This window comes from Equus przewalskii, chromosome 4 (genome assembly GCF_037783145.1).
Source record: "Equus przewalskii isolate Varuska chromosome 4, EquPr2, whole genome shotgun sequence".
NCBI lineage: Eukaryota > Metazoa > Chordata > Mammalia > Perissodactyla > Equidae > Equus > Equus przewalskii.
Window position 1 is genome coordinate 73969674 of NC_091834.1, and position 17692 is coordinate 73987365.

Here is a 17692-nt window from a genome sequence, read left to right on the forward strand (position 1 = left end):
ACTGTAATAGTAAGAAAAATTGTTTTGTTTTCTCGTACACCTGCCCTTTGTAGTGTCAAGTTGGTGCAAAACCACCTCTGCCCATGTGCCAGAAAGAGTAAAAGGAAAGAACCCAATAAAGCTTCATTTAATTCCGTTTTCACCACCTGGTACTTTGTCTTACCACTTTAATTTTGAGCTGTCAGCACCAATCAGCAACTTCTACTTCTTCTCACTTTTGTGTTTTTTTCTATTCTGTAAAACTAGATGTTTAGCTTGACTGAAACACATAACTCTACTCTTTGTATCTAATTTCCTTCTAAACAAACACCAATTTCTCTCACATACTGAAGAAGATAGTAAACCCAGAGCGGGTATCTTAGTTTGGGCTGCTGTAACTCATTAGCATAGACTGGGTGGCTTAAACAACAAACATTTATTCCTCACAGTTCTAGAGACTGGCAAGTCCAAGATCAAGGTGCCACCAGATCTACTGTCGTGGTAAGATCTGCTTCCTGGTTCATAGAAGGCCATCTTCTTGCTGTGTCCTTATATGGGAGAAGAAGGACAAGAGAGTTCTCTGAGATCCTTTCTATAAGGGCACTAATCGAATTCGAGAGGGCTTCAGCCTCATGACCTGATCACCTCCCAACAGTCTCGTCTCCTAATACCAGCACCTGGGAGTGTGGATTTCAACATATGAATTGTGGGGGATGCAAACATTCAGTCCATTGCAGCAGGGAACAGGCAAGAGGCATCAGAAGTCATACCTTGAAAATGCAGATCAAACTATTGAAGATTATCTAAACATCTGAAACATTTAAAAACCCCATCCCTTCATCAAGGCTTAAGTGAGCATCTTATTTCAGTCTATTCAAATGTTTAGGCAATAAATGTGCTTTTGGGACCTTCCATGTGCCTGACTCTGTACTAGGAGCTACTGGGAAAGTAGACCCACTCCCTGGATCCCTAAGGTCACATCCAGTTATAACCCAGTCTGTTTATTAATGGTGTCATCAGCTTCACTCACAGTTTTTTCTCTCCACTCTCATTTTTTTCTTTGTCTCAAACTCCAATAATTTGCATCATTTTTCATTAAAAATAAAATTTTCCTTATTCCTTAACAGAAACCTTGTATTTTTCTTAACTTTTAAATTAGAAATCAATCTAGATAATATCAAAGTTTCCATTCAGTTCTATTTGCCTAGAAATATAACAGTGTGTTTTCTGTTCTTATGAAAGGAAAATTCACTTTGATCTTCAAAAATAGTAGGGCTGGGGAGTGTGCTGCATCTCCCACTCTGACTGATTCTCCTAGTGAGAATTATTTTTGTCCCTTGTGTGCCTCCCCCACGTCCAGCCTCTCTAGGACCGTGTTTTACAAAAGTCCAGTCTGACCATAAGGGGATGTTCTTCAGAACACTGGTTGGGAGGCTCAGCAGGTGATGCTCAAGTACTCAGTCTCAGGGAGGAGGAATGGGCGGAAGGCTGTGAACCCCCAGAAGTAAACTTGCCTTTTACTTAACTTAAGAGAACATTTGGCAGAGAAATACAAACCAAAACCACAATGAAGTACCACTTCACACCCACTAGGATGGCTATAATCAAGACAATGAAAAATAACAAATGTCAGTGAAGATATTGAGAAATTAGAACCTTCCTGCATTGCTGGTGAGAATGTAGAATTGTGCAGTCCCTATGGAAAATGATCGGGCAGTCCCCCAAAAGGTTAAACATAGAGTTACCATAAGACCCAACAAATCCACTCCTAGGTATATACCCAAGAGAAATGAAAATATACGCTCACACAAAAAGCTATACATGAATGTTCATAGCAGCATTATTCACAATAGCCAAAAAGTAGGAACAACCCAAAAGCCCAAAAACTGATAAATGGATAAATAAAATATAGTATATCCATACAGTGGAATATTATTGGAAATAAAAAGGAATGAAGTATCGATACCTGCTCCAACATTTATGAACCTTGAAAACATTCTGCTAAGTGAAAGAAGCCAGTCACAAAAGACCACGTATTGTAAGTTTCTGTTTAGAGGAAATGTCCAGAATAGGAAAATCAGAATAGGAAAACCAGAAAGTAGATTCGTGGTTGCCAGGGACTGGAGGATATGAGGGAATGGGGGGGTGGGGGGGAGCCGGGGGCGGGAATGGCTAAGAGATGTGGGGTTCCCTTTGAGGTAATGAAAATGTTCCAAAGCTGATTGTGGTGATGGTTGCACAAATCTGTGAAACTAAAAACCATTGAATTGTCCACTTTAAAAAAAAATGAGGAGAGTACAAATATCTTATGTTAAATTATATTCATCATTCTTTTAAAAAATTAAATTCTAAAACATCTTAAAAACAAAACTGTGTGTCGGGGGTGAGGGGATCTGGCCTTTATGTATTTGTAGATACATCACACAAAATTACTTTGTCTAGATTTATGAAATTTGGAGCCTAGCCACAAAGGTTGTGTTTTATTTATACATATTTTTTTCCCCATGTCCTCACCCAGATAATTTGAGATCATAGCCATAACAATCAAGTAAATTCAGATTCCTCCCTACTCCCTTGCCCCAAAACATTTTAGTCTTGTATTTTTTCAAGAGCACTAAAGAAAAGGTTTTGAAACCTAAATACTAACGATTAGTTGTTAACACAGTGGCAACACAAAAGATAATTGCCAGTCTTCTATTTCATACTAATTATCCTTTTTGCCAGCTGATTCATCATGAGAATTAGATTTAGATGCTAGATTCAGTTCCATCCCTAGAAATAGCTCCATGACAACCAAAAGGAATTCCTAATTTCTGGAAAACATTAGTTCAGGAGTATTTTGAGAGTTAAAGTGGTTGCTCAATTATTTAGAGTTCCGGCAATAAGAGAAAGTGGAGAATTAACGATAGAAAAGCATTCCTGGCATTTTATAGCAGTGGGTAACCCAACAGAGAGACAGCTAATGATCAACTAAGAAGGTATTTGCATCTGTGATACGACCTCTGCTCAAGATTCCAAACAGTCATCTCACTTTAAAAACACAGCCTTCATGTCTTCTCTTTTCGTCCCATTTCCTATACCAAGCCACACTCATCCCAGCTCAGGATCAAAAGTAGAGCTTGCCAGCGGTGCTGGTAACATTTTCCCTGTGCCATCAAAGGCTGTTTAGATGTGGAGTCTTTCTCCTTAAGCACACTTAACTTGTGCAGCCAAGATTACTGAAACAAGGAGTATTTGGCAAGGCAAATACATTGTGAAATTTGTTTTAATGCTTTGACTCATGAGTGGCTCTGGGAGCTCAGATTTGAAGCTTTTTATCCGTATTTACTCTGGTGCTCCAAAAGTGTAGCAGTTGAGTGTTTAAAGAAGAGGTCAGGCAAACAGATTCTGGCATTAGATAAAGCTCCTTGAGAACCTGACTTTTGTATTTTCTAGCTAAAATTCTCTGTCATACTTTTTTTATGGAAAATAAAGTACCTATCTTGTAGGATTACTGCGAAGAGTAAACAAAATATCCATTTAAAGCACTTAGCGCAATGCCTGGCTCAGTTACCTATTATGAGAGTGCCATATATGTGGGACTCTCCAGACAAGAAGTCTTTTTTTTTTTCTGCTTTATCTCCCCAAACCCCCCCCGTACACAGTTGTATATCTTAGTTGCAGGTCCTTCTAGTTGTGGGATGTTAGACAAGAAGTCTTGACAGGGGACACACCAAATCCATCTATCCTAGTTCCAGAGGTACAAAGAGCTTCTTTATGAAAAGACACAGAAAGGTTAATCTTTTCTGGGAAATGAATATTTGGATGGACGTCAGGTATTTGATAAAGTCAAAGATGATGACCTAGTAATTAAGAAGAGATTGCTTATTATATATATGGGAAATGACATTAAAGAGAGCTAGAAGATAGGAGAGAAACGGGTACTAGAAGGTGATTGCTATGTAACAGGTCTGAAGAGAATGGAAGATGGAAGAGGGAGAGACACAAAATGCAAATATCCATAGGAAGGTTCATAGGGATAAATAGTCTTCAGTGAAGTGGAAAGCACAGGATGAGGTGGAGAACAGAGTCAGGGTATTAAGAAAGACTGGTGTTTTGTTTTGTTTTTGACTTGTGTGTGAGAGAAGGAATTTTTTTCACCTTTGCAGTTTGAAGTGATTGGCATCAGCCAGGGAAACATGAAAAAAGCAGGAAGAGGGGGTAGGAAAAACAAGATGTGGTGAGCACCAGAAGTGAGTTAAGATCGAAAAATTGGATAACTGAAATCTGGATAATTTGCGATAGAGGCTTTAGAAGTCTCATGTCCTGATACTCTGCTCATAACCAGCACCCAGAGGGAGGCAGGACTAGTAACTGAACTTCTTTTTACTGTGCCTGCAGAAGTCACAAATACCTATTTGGCTCTAAATTTAGGAATAACAGTAGTTTCCCTCCTTTCCCATCCTGGCCAAATGACCTTTCATCCGTCATTTAACTTCTGTGCACATATAGCCATCTTGCTTAGTGGAGATGTTTTGAAAGGATTAAGTGTTGGGGGTAGAACAAATGTTAAATGAAAAATGTCATGGTGTTTAACTCTTATGGCTCTATATGAGGTTGGTTAGTTTCTCTATTAACAGTTCACTTTCTGGCAGTAAATTAGGTACTTTGGGAATCTTCCCAAATTGTTTCAGGCTGCTTGACTCCTTTATCATGTTGAAGAAAAAAATTATTACTGGTTCCCCAGAACATTTATATGTTGTGTGTGAGTTTGAGTACTAAGCAGTTAATTACTCCTATAATTTTCATTCCCATTTTACAGATGAGAAAGCTGGGGTAGAAGGAGTGGTTGTTCAAGTAATCCTAAACTCACAGAGGTGCATGTTTGTCCTGTGACTTCATACCCACAGCAAATGAATGCACTTTCAATGAAACCTAAATGGATTTTGGGGATGTCGGGCAATTTCAAGCCCAGATCTGTGCTCAGCCTCCTTCCCCCTCATGTAGACGCAACCTTATGGCCTATTTAAGACTGAAAGTCTCTGAGTGCTCCTAAACTCTCCTGAAGTCTGAGTGTTCATCTCAGATGGTCATCCTGATTTTATCCCTGGAGTTCATTATTATTGAGTTCTAACGACAGGTCAGATGGAAATTCTATAGCTGAGAAACATCCCAAATTAGAAATACCTGAAAGCAAGAATGACACCAGCCAACAAACCTCATTTCCAAAGAATTGTTAAAACCCTCAGGCCTCATTATAAAACCAAGCCAAGAAGCAGAACTTTATTTATAATCCAAGTAATAACACATGATGGGACAATGGTTTATAAAAACTACAGCACTTCATTTCAAATTAGCTGAGGGCCTATTTTGACCTCCAAAGATCTATAAATATGGCTTAAGAGTAGCAAAGCTGGAACTAGAGCCAGGTCTGCAGACTCCCGTCCACTACACTTTCTATTATGTCAAGAGAAGCTGCCCAGTGGGAGCGTCGGGAGGATATTAAAAAATAATCCAGGATCCTTGTAGCATAAGTGAGGTCTTCTGTTCCAGGGAGAGTTTTGGCTCCTCCAGTTCCCAATACAGTCGTGAGGATTTGTCGCCATGTGCTGGCTGGTTGACCTGAAGATCTCCTTCCCTAGAAATCATTAAAAGATCATAGGCAAAAGTCTGTCCTGGGGGTTCAGATGAATTATCTTCAAGGCAGGAGATTAGAAGATGTCTTATTGATTTACAATGAGATAACTGTTGGGCCTTTAGTTCAAATACCCACAAGCCCCCCTAATCTGTTATTACCGTATCATCCACGTTTTCCACTTATATTTAAACTGAGCTTGTTGGACTAAGGGTGTTTTCTGTTTTATTTCTCAGGTTGTGGTTTCTCGATCAGGATCGTCAACCCCTCATGTGAATTTTCACCTGGATTCCCACCCTGTGTCTCCAGAAGTGATTGTGGAACACCCATTAAACCAAAATGGTTACACACTGGTTGTCACCGGGAAAAAGGTAAGCCCTGTTCCCACAGGGAGGTTTCATGAGTGCAAGTCTTCCTGAATGGATATTTACAGCCAGCGTCATGTGGCTCTTTTTAAACTCTCTCTTCATCCTGGATTTACCTCGCCTCTGTCAAGTTCTTTCTTGAGTATTCCAGAGATCTTCCGAAATCAAGTTAAATTTTTATTCAGGGAAGATTGGACCTAGGGGAGGTTCTCGTCATAATGAGTACTTCTCCTTTTGTCCTGTATTTCTCAATGAGAAAAACAAACACAGAATGAGAATTCCAGTCCTACTGGCAGAACTCTAGGGCAGGCAGATGAATCCTGAAATGTGCACTGGAATCTGATGCCAGCCAGTAATCCCTTTTCTCTGAGAGAAGGAGGTACGTCTTGATGCCAGAATGATGTGTAAACTTACTTAGAATTTCCCAGGGGTCCAAGTGTGTTTTCCAGCAGCTTAAATTATATTCTTGTTATTTTAAAATCGTCTCAGACAGTGCAAAATGTTCCTACTAAATAGAACCTCTAATATTGCATGACAATGCTTGGGTTCACTGGACAGTAATGTTAACTTTTATCACGTAACAATAGAGGGAAGGAAGGAATTTGATTTTTTTAATATTAATCTCTTAATTATTATATGATTTGCACACAGATTCTGTAAAATTATATTTACGTGTATCTTTGGTGTATTTAGTTTTTATTTAACAAACAAACAACTCCTCTGGAAGCTCTTCCCATCACTTTTCTTCACAGATCACCAAGATCCCACTGAATGGCTTGGGCTGTGAACATTTCCAGTCCTGCAGTCAGTGTCTCTCCGCCCCTCCCTTTGTGCAGTGTGGCTGGTGCCACGACAAATGTGTGCGATTGGAGGAATGCCACAACGGAACATGGACTCAAGAGATCTGTCTGCCTACAATCTACAAGGTAGGAATCTCTGTCTGCTGACGTGTGTGTTTCTTGGTAAACACAAATAGCTTTAATGAAAAAAAAAATCCCAAAATTAATTTTCTTGTTTAGCTGTAAGACGTCAGCCAAAGCACCGTCTCCCTCTGTGTTATTTCTTTAGGGTGGCATTTGGGCACATCCCCCTGAGTCCTGCCCTTGGAGTGTTGACTTCATGCTCACTAAGTAGATTCTCTCCTGGGCAATAGCTCTCCTTTAGTGCCATGTGAATAAAAGAGTGGTAGCTAGTGAGCAGCATTGCTCCCCGTTTCCTCACCCTGGGGCCTGTTCCTGCCTGACTCACCCACTCTCTGATTCCACACTACTCACTTTATCTACCAGGTGCCCAGACATGAGCCTCCACCACACATGGAGATCTGCTCATGGCATAACCCAGAACCCTAAGCTGAACCATGCAAGGTAGAGATCACAGCCATGCTGGGGCAGACAGGACAGAAGTTTTCTTCCTGTCTGACACATAGATGGTGGCCTGGACTCATCACAGATGAGACTAGAGGTTACTTATCAGGATTATGTGGGAGGAAAGTGGATGGTCGACACTCATGAGTAGCTGTGCGCCTTCTCTCAAAATTCCTGGAAGAGCAGTAAAGGAGCAACTGGTGACTATACTAACCTCTGTGCTCTGTGAGCCAATTCATTCCAAAAATATTTATTGAGTGCATACCACACAGCGGGCACTCTTCTAGACACTGGGGGGATACAGTCTGAACAAGACAAAGTGCCTCTTGCTATTAGAGAACTTAGCTTCTAGCAGTGGACTTCAGCCGTGACACTGTAGGCACGCTCTAACTCTCTGTTGCCCTGTTTGCTTAAGCATATATTTGGCACTATGAAAATCTCCCTGGCAGTTTTTTTAAATGTCTTAATCCAAATACACTGTGCTTGAAAATACTTCCCTGCCGAGGACCCAGTGTGTATTTTTTCTGTCTGCGTGTAGAACAGTTGGACTTTAGTAAATAGTTCTTGTGAAAGATTCAAGTTAAAGGTCTTGGTCGCCTGATGGAAGCCCAAGTAAACAAAGTGCGCGAGTTAGAACAAGAGACGCCCCCAGGCGCATAGCTGTTTTCATTTAGTTACGGTTTGGGCAAGATTTGTACTGGGTGAGTGGATTTTAAACCAAATCATTTTCTGTTAGGTGTGACACAATTAGTAAGACTTAGCTTGATCAGCCAGAGAATAAACCAGAAGATAGTAAGAAAACAAATTTAAATCTATACTGTAGTATCTATGCAGCTTTTTTTTGTTTAATATACTTTTAAAACTACATGCAATTGTATACTTTTTTAAACACACAGCCTTGGCAATTTGAGACACTGGAAATCTGAACTCAGCTAGTCCGTGAACGAGAGATGGGGAGTGCATACACAATTAAATCACAACAATTTCATTGCAAAAATAGCCAAGCTGGTGTTTTAAATAAAGAGCAAGTTGAGAACCTCTACCAAGGACACATTTCATTTTGACCAATGTAGTTCCTTTTATGAGTCATGAAAGCGATATTAAAATGGTTAAAAACAGAGTAAATATTTTAGAATTTTCTGGAACCAGAGAATCTCTCATAATGTTTGAATCTCTTTCCTCTGTCACCTTTCTTAACTCCAGCACTCTAGTTGGTGATTTTAAAAGGTTGCGTTGCATCCTGCACGAGTCACTGAGGCTTGGGGCTGAACGGTTAGAGGGAAGCGGTGCAACTGAGTCCATAAATCCCTTTCAGTTCATAGTTGTTAGAAAGATTTCATGCTGCACTAGAGCGTGACATTTAGCGTTCTGACAGCAAAAAATAAGATTATTCATCTTTTTCTTATCTGTCTTAAACTCTATAGGCACAAAACGCAGCTAATGTCTAGAGTTTCACTTTCCAATAAGTGTAAGTTAACCTGCTTTTCAAGGTACGTAATGTTCAGTGGCTAAAATTCTTTGCCGTTCTACTTTGGAGAGATTTCAGGATTGCAAGCCCATTATTTTATTTCAAACATGTTATCTGATCTTGTCGTTAAAGAGCAATGAGAAATGCTTCAGAAAAGGAAGAGCATTTTCCAGTGTATTCTGAATTTATTAGGATAAAATTGTCACATCTTGTAGGATCAAATTCAATCCCAGTGAGACAGTAAAACGATTTATTAATTGATCAGAAGACTCAGATAAGAAGCTACAGTGATATCTTATGAGAGGGAGGGGTCGTGCCGGCAATACACTGTCACCAATATATCTGTGACTTTTTTCCTACTGAAGAGGCAAATTTTAACTTTCCAAGGTGTTTTTGTTGCTGTTTTTAGCTTTCTCAGGTATTATCTTGGTGGATTTTGAAAAAAATGATCATTTCAATCATTTTCACCTGTGAAAGGATGATAGCTGTTTTTGTGGCTATTTCTCCCCTAATCCAGACAGGTGGGAGTCCAGCCTCTGTGGCTTTGTACAGACACTCATTTCCTTCCCACAGAGTTTCTCTGCCCTTCAGGATAATTCAGAGTTTGCCAGCCCATTGTTGGTTCTATCCAAGGGTGTGTAGTCCAAGACTACTTCCTTCCTTTTCCCTTGGAAGAGTGAACGTTACCCCATAAGCTAAGGGGAAGATGCTCAGAAGCGCCCCCCTGCCCTAGTATTTCAGCCTGGAAAGAAAAGCTCAGTAGAGCTGGCCTTTTGAATCCTAACAGTCTAGCAGAGTTTTTATAATATCCATTTCTGTTGCCAGTGCACCAATTGAACACCTCTCAGTGTCTTTTCTTGAATCATCACCCACTCCTTTTTCCTTATTTAGAAAGTGATGATGTTTGTGGAGTGACAGACTTCAATTTTTACATAGAAAGCGGCAGGGGGATTCAGGCAGCGGGATCAGGCCAACATCAGCCTTGGGCAGCTGCTTTCAATGGGGGAGCCTCTTCATTAAATGAGGGAACAGCACTGTGTGGCTGCCTTGGGCAGGAGAGTCGGGGAGGGTTAGCTGTCTGTTCTCTCCTACTGGATTTCTAACATAATAATAAACAGATATTTTTCCCCTAGCAGCTCTGATTTGGCTAGACATGCACGAGGTAAGTTTTCATGAAAGGCACACTGTGTAATGGATTTTATGGGTAAAACAGCTATCATAGAAGCATTAAGCTAAGACTTTAAAGGGGTTTGGTAACAAGGGTAAGTTAAGAGTTTGAGTTTGCGATTATTTACTTGGGAGGGATGGGAATGTTTGCAAATTGGAATTTTGCTAAAGACCTTTCTAAATTGTAAAAGAATCACTTGGAGGCTTTCACTAACTGGCCTTAAGCAAATACCTTTCCTGGTTTTTGAACTGCCTCTGGAGTGGTGCTGTGTTTTCCCACCATTGTACTTTACAGCACAATTTACAATGTGTCCCCCAAAAAGAGCACTTCCTTTCTCAATTGTCACAGAGCTGCTGAGGAGATTATTTTTAACGTGGAAATTTGTTTTGTCGTAATAGTTGTAGCCTAAAAACAGTTGTCTTATAGACTTCATAAGAGCTAGTGCCATCTTATGTCACAGTTGCCAAAGTTTAATTAATAAATTCAAATTTTACTTTTAACACACCAAAAGTGAGCCTACAATAATAAACATGAACCTATTGTTTATTTAACATTGAACATGGGATGGGGGAAAAAAATCAATCCTATGTAAATAATGTAAATAAATAAATGTAATTAGAAACAGTGCTACAATACAAATCACATTTGGGGCTCTCTCCAGTTCTTTTTTTATCTCTTTCGAATAGAAATAATATATTGTTTGCATTAAATATTACATCAGTTTGAAAAGGCTAAGTTTGTCAACCAACAAGCTGGTGTATATCAAATAATGACCATATTTAAAGAAAAAAGAAAAATCACAAATCGGTAATAAATGTGAATTAACAAGTGTAAAGAAATAGATTCAGCTATTCATTTATTGGTGCCTGGCACATAGTGGATGATTTATAAAGAATGAATGAATGGCGTATATGTGTGGAATACCACCTATGTGTTTGTTTTTATGATAGCTGCTGAATGCAACTGTGAAAACACTAGATACCAAAAGAGGTATTTTTACTGTGTGACTTTCTTCTCTGAGTGGGGAATACCATAGCAACAAAAATGTCGCACACACCCAGCGGGTGCACAGAGCGGGGCATATATTGGGACTTGGCTTCTAGGGCCCATGAAGGAGGGTTGAGCAGTTTGATCTGGAGGCCCATGAAGGAGTTATAATCAGAGTTATAAGCATGTAAGAGTCTGGGTCCAAAGTGTGTCGTCTTCAGCCTGGAAGATTCCTAGGAGACAAATACACTTCAGAGTGGCCCCAGAAGGCCCTGCATTCGCACCCAGGCTGAATCTGCTCTCTGTCCCATCTCTGGAGCTCGTGGAGACAATTTGTTTCATCAGCATGCCAGATAGTTTTAACATTTGTTCCAGATTTTCTGAAATTTGTGACCCTTTTTTCCTTTAATGAAAATTCAGTTTCTTTAGTTGATGGGAAAATGGAAGAAGTTCGGACCCTTTGAGGACAGATGTTTTGTTTGTTTTTCATACATATGAAAGATAATAATATACTGGGATTTTTTTCAAGTTCTATGTTGTTCTTGTAGGTTTTCCCAACCAGTGCCCCCCTCGAAGGAGGGACAACGCTGACAGTATGTGGCTGGGACTTTGGATTCAGGAAGAATAATAAACTTGATTCAAAGAAAACCAAAGTTCTCCTTGGAAATGAGAGCTGCACCTTGACTTTAAGTGAGAGCACGTCAAATACGTAAGGAGCTTAAAGTACTTTGCTGGGGTGTGGTGGGAAAACAGGTTTTGTTTTTGAATGAATACTTGTAAAAATTGCCCCAAAAGTCCATCTCTTGAATTAAAAAGGATCTTGGCCTATCCCGTCCCTTGTGGATATGTTTTGTTTATAATCCTATTTCCTTACCACGATTAAGGAGGGAGAAAGATGACATTACCTAGGTGAAGAAGAATCCAGCACTGGGAGTTTTTCAACCGTTTTGTAACAACTCTTCACAAATTGTCTGGTTAGATTTGAAAGAGTAGCACTAGTTGGGGGTGCTCTATCTTTAAAAGTCTTCAAATATAGAGTCTCCAACGGCTTTCTGAATAAAAGTCAGTGCACAGCTCAGTATAGTCCCTCTCTTCTAAATTCACTTTCTAACCTCAGAAAGGAGTGAAGCAGCTAAATCACATTTTTGAGACTTGATTTTTTTTTGATGATTTTAAATTTATATTTGCTCATATTTATTGGCACTGTAATATAAGGGTATATCTTATTTAGCCATTCCCAAATCCTGGGAGATAGCGATACCATTCCTCTTTTACAAAAGTGGTACCTAAAGTTCGGAGAGATGGAGTGTAGCTTAGCAGAGGTAATCCAGAGAGAAAGAGCCAAACAGCCCTTCAGACTTTACTCTCCTGATCCAAGACTTCTGCTTGTTCTATATCCTACATGGACCTTGTGTAAGATCTGAATCTCATAATGAGCAGAGAACCCAGAAATTTTTAGTTATCATGTAGTAACACCACCAAGCATTTAAGGTTTTATGGTTGATCCTATTCTATCAAGCGGTTATTTTATACCTAGTAGAATTCCTTCCACGGTTACACAAAGGTCTAAATCTACTCATTTTACTGAGATCAAATCAATTAATGTCATACTGTTTAGCTTAATGGCAAAACAAATTCATTCTAGAAATTCCCCTTGTAAATTGTTACTCATTACATTACAAATTAGAGCCTGTAAAAGTGAAACATAATTTACTCTCTTCTTTAAAAGGTTATTTAATAAAACAAACTATATTTATACTTTTTCAGGACTATAATAAGATTGTTAATTCAAAAATAATTCTGGGGGCCAGCCCAGTGGTGCAGCGGTTAAGTGCACATGTTCTGCTTCAGCAGCCCGGGGTTCGCCAATTCAGATCCCAGGTGCAGACATGGCAATGCTTGGCAATCCATGCTGTGGTAGGCGTCCCACGTATGAAGTAGAGGAAGATGGGCACCGATGTTAGCTCAGGGCCCGTCTTCCTCAGCAAAAAGAGGAGGATTGGCAGCAGGTGTTAGCTCAGGGCTAATCTTCCTCATAAAATAAATAAATAGATAAAATAAAATAATTCTATTGGTGGGGGCCAGCCCCGTGGCCAAGTGGTTAAGTTCACATGCTCTGCATTGGCTGCCCAGGGCTAGCTGGTTCAGCTCCTGGCTGCAGACCTACACACCACTCATCAGGCCATGCTGTGGCAGCATCCCACATAGAAGAACTAGAATGACTTACAGGTAGGATATACAACTGTATACTGGGGCTTTGTGGAGAAAAAGAAAAAGTAAAAAGGAAGACTGGCAACAGATGTTAGCTCAGGGCCAGTCTTTCTGATGAAAAAATAAATAAATAATTGTCTTGAAAATCACAATTTCATTATTTTTAAGTGATTTAAATAAGCACATCATGACAAGTATAACCACAGAGATGTACCTGTTGACATACTTTAACAAAGAGATAGGGTTTATTTATAATTAACCCAATGTTTCATATGCTGTTGAAATACCGTTTCTTTATCTTAAGTATGTCAAACATCATGCTTACAATTTTATAGAATTAGAGTTAGATTATTAGACTTAGATTAGACTAAGATTGAACTTTTCAATTGCTGAAGTCTGCATTGATGAGGTTAACATTTCCTGTTTTGTCTGTATAAATAATATAATGCAGTCAATACAAAGTTTAGCATAGTAGTACAGAAACAGAATTACATCATTTTCAGCCCAAATGCTTACCACAAAACTGCTTGCTATTTGGAGTAGTCAGCTCACAATTTAGAGTTAATGTCCCTTCATATCAAACAGCCAAACCAGAAAATGCCTTTGGATTTGTAACATATTAAACTTTGTTTTTTTCAGGTTGAAATGCACAGTTGGTCCTGCAATGAATGAGCGTTTCAATATATCCATAACTGTTTCCAACAGTCGAGGGACAGCACGATATAGTACATTTTCCTATGTGGTAAGTCTAAGCATTACTTTTCTCATGATCTAGGATATTTAATTGTAACTTAATCTATTTAGAGTTATAAACTTAACAAGTTACTTTGTTTTGTTTTTATCTCCCATTCAGGATCCTATAATAACAAGTATTTCTCCAAGTTATGGTCCTAAGACTGGTGGCACTTTACTTACTTTAACTGGAAAGTACTTAAACAGTGGGAATTCTAGACACATTTCAATTGGTGGAAAAACATGTACCTTAAAAAGGTGTTGTAAATTTACTTTTTGTTGCATCAGTCACGTCAGATTAATATCTGTACCTAACAAGTCAGGAAAAGGTTGTTCTTTTTTTGTGGAGAAATATCAAGATGTTTATTATTTACTCTCCTGCTTACAAAACTTCCTCCTTCCCATATCTATCTACTCCCTTTTGTGGATTTTTCTACCCTTCCCTTATTGTTTATGACTTCCATTTTTAAGTTTTCTCCTCCCATCAACCTTCTATACTGTTATAGCTTAGTATCCTAGCTATGCTATGAGCTGTGAGATTCTGGTGATTGACAATAAATTAAAATAAACATTTCAATCAAGATTTACAATTAGACTAAGTCATTTTGGGGAGGTGCGAAAATCATGAGGGAGAGTGGGTTTGGAGGGAAGTTATGTTTTTGCTTGTTAGAGTTGGAAGAGCTCAGTTTAATCAACTACCAAAAGGATACTTTAAAAATTGCTTAAAATCTCAAATATTTTGAAGTCAAGGATGGCTTGTCTACCATAAGGCTAAGTCTGGGATCCAGTCAAATGCAAGCAGCCTACATTAGAAAGAGCTTTTTCTAAGGGCCCACCCAGTGGCGCAGCAGTTAAGTGCATATGTTCTTCTTCCGTGGCCCAGGGTTCACCAGTTCAGATCCCAGGTGCGGACATGGCACTGCTCGGTAGGCCATGCTGTGGCAGGCATCCCACATAGAAAGTAGAGGAAGATGGGCACGGATGTTAGCTCAGGGCCAGTCTTCCTCAGCAAAAAGAGGAGGATTGGTGACAGGTATTAGCTCAGGGCTAATCTTCCTCAAAAAAAAAGAAAGAGCTTTTTCTAGACCACATCAGGAAACAGCCTATGTTAGTAAGAGGTTTTTCTAGACCACATCAGGAAATTCCCATTTGCGAGCCATTGAGTGGTAGCCTCTTGATATATGGATATAATTCTAAAATATGTGTTTATCTAGTAGCTAAGGTTCGTTTTCTTAATTTTTTTGTTCAGTGTGTCAGATAGTATTCTTGAATGTTATACTCCAGCCCAAACCACTCCAACTGAGTTTCCCGTTAAACTGAAAATTGACTTAGCCAACCGAGAGATGAACAGCTTCAGTTACCGGGAAGACCCCATTGTCTATGAAATTCATCCAACCAAATCTTTTATTAGGTAAGTAAGAGTGTCTGATGAGTATAAGAAAATAATGAACATAAGGATGGTTTAGCTGTCGAATAGTGTAGAGGAATTGCAGCTTTATCTGTGGCTTTGATGCTGTTGCATTTCCTTTGAAGACTGCCTTTCCAAATCAGGAGTGAAAACTACATTCAAGGTCTGAGTACAGTTTGACTTTATCAGTGCTAGTTCACGAGAAGAAACATTTTATCCTATTCTATTACTTTTAAAATGGACTTCAGTAAGGCAGTTTAAAGTGGCACCATAGTATTTATGCTCTTATATTATGTACATGTCAATTCTGTACTAACCTTAGTGCCCAAAAGTGGAATCACCCTTTTTCCCTCCATTCTTCAGTATATTTTAGCCCTGCCTGCTTCACAGGCAGCTTTTCCCGAAATCAGACTCCCTTTGAATCGGTATCTCGTTGGACCCAGTTCAGGCTGCCTTGTTTCCGCTAATTCTATCAGTCTAGCAACAATAGTTCATTTTTCTTTGGATTTTTTTTCGGAGAGAAAAAATATTTCTTTTGCATATTTGGTGAATAAAAGGACAAATGAAGTTCTTCAGTTTATGAAATAAGTTTTAAAAACTATTTTCCAGTTAAATAAGTTGTTCCCAAAGAAGAGTTACCACTGAACTTCCATTTGCCTTTGGCTGTAACTTGCAATCACTACATGTGATTTAATTGAACTTCTCTCTTTAAATACTTGGTAGGGAAAGAACGTCTCACTATTGCTATTGCTATTTGTCTATTTTATTTTGCCAGTGGTGGGAGCACAATTACAGGTGTTGGAAAAAATCTGAATTCGGTTAGTGTCCTGAGGATGGTGATAAATGTGCGTGAAGCAGGAAGGAACTTTACAGTGGTAAGTCCTTTGAATGATGGTTGTGCTTAAAGCTTTGCGTCTGTGCCTCCACCACTGGCTTTCAGGGTACATAGGATATTTTGGTTTTGCCTTTAATGTTTGCTAGTTACCGTCTTGCAGCAGAGGTCAAATAGTATTTTTTATTTGAAAACTAAAGTTATCTAGTCTTAGGCCAACATTGTAAAAAATACACACACACGCATACATATATAATGTTTACACACAAATGAGGATCATCAACGAGAGGCAGTGTCTTTAAAGACAGGCGGTACAAATGGAAACCACACCATTCTCTGTCTTAGTCAGTTCGGGCTGCTGTAACAAAAATCCCATAGACTAGATGGCTTACGTAACAAACATTTATTTCCCACTGTTCTGGAGGCTGGGATGTCCAAGATCAAGGCACCAGCAGATCCTGGTGTCTGGTGAGGGCGCTGTTCCTGATTTGCAGAAGGCCATCCCCTCACTGAATCCTCACATGGCAGAGAGAGGAAGAAGCAAGCTCTCTTGTGTGTCTTGGTATAAGGGCAGTGATTCTCTCGTGAGAACTCCACCCTCATGACCTAATTACCTTCCAAAGGCCCCATCTCCAAATACCATCACGTTGGGGATTAGAGTTCCAACATACGAATTTAGAGGGGCACACAAACATTCAGTCCGTTATTCCCCATCTCCCCCTTCTAATGCACCATAGAACATCAACCCTTTTGCTCTTAAAAACACCTTTGGGTAAAGCCTTTAATCTTGGAGCAGCATCCTTGTCTTTCTAAGTGGCGGGCACACCATGTGTCCTTCCACCCCCTTCCTACCATTCTTCTTGGCCCTTTGTTAGCACATTATCAAGTAATGAGAAGGAGCGTTAGAATACTTATGTATGTCCTAGAGTGTGTGTGTTGTTTGGTATTTCTCTGCCTCTCCTCTTATTTGCAAGGTCAATCATAATTAAATTGAATGCTTCCTTAAAAGTGATTAACCTATTTTGTACTTTAACAATTTAGATAGGTCGCATTAAAATGATAGTTTTAGTTTAGACCTCATGAAGGTTGGAGTTATTTACAAAGATTTCATATTTTTGTTTTCATATTTCATATTTTTGTTTTTCACTAATATAAAATACCATAATCTAGTTAGACCTATGCACTCAACTTAGAATGAAAGTTTTAAGTGCCCCCTCTCAAGTAGGTTCTTGATTGGGTGGGTGATAGATTGAATTACAACGCTTTCTTTTAGATTCCCCATCCAATATTTCTTGAAGACTAAGGCCACAGTGTTCTTTAATTACAAAAACCAATTTGGGGCTAAAAATGTCAAGCCAGATCACCAAACAATAAGGTCATCTCCAATGAGATTTTTCTTGACCTTCTCAATCAGCCACATTGCATCACTTCTAAAGAGTATTATTAGATTTTTATCATACTCCTGAGAGATTGTACTCCAGGGAGTCACCGTATGAAGTAGAGAGCTTTGAAACCAATCCCTTCACACAGCCACAAACAAAGTTAGAATACCACTGCTATTAAT

The 17692-nt window shown here is 39.2% G+C and overlaps 1 protein-coding gene across 2 annotated transcripts in view; it reads left to right on the forward strand.

Moving 5' to 3' along the window:
- MET (MET proto-oncogene, receptor tyrosine kinase) overlaps positions 1-17692 on the forward strand; it is a 112785-nt gene that overhangs the window by 59641 nt on the left and 35452 nt on the right. For both annotated transcript variants that reach the window (XM_070616352.1, XM_070616353.1), the window contains exons 4-10: positions 5830-5964; positions 6711-6884; positions 11494-11654; positions 13796-13898; positions 14010-14146; positions 15138-15299; positions 16072-16171. In XM_070616352.1, coding sequence (XP_070472453.1) covers positions 5830-5964; positions 6711-6884; positions 11494-11654; positions 13796-13898; positions 14010-14146; positions 15138-15299; positions 16072-16171 — 972 coding nt within the window. The remainder of the gene's footprint in view (positions 1-5829; positions 5965-6710; positions 6885-11493; positions 11655-13795; positions 13899-14009; positions 14147-15137; positions 15300-16071; positions 16172-17692) is intronic.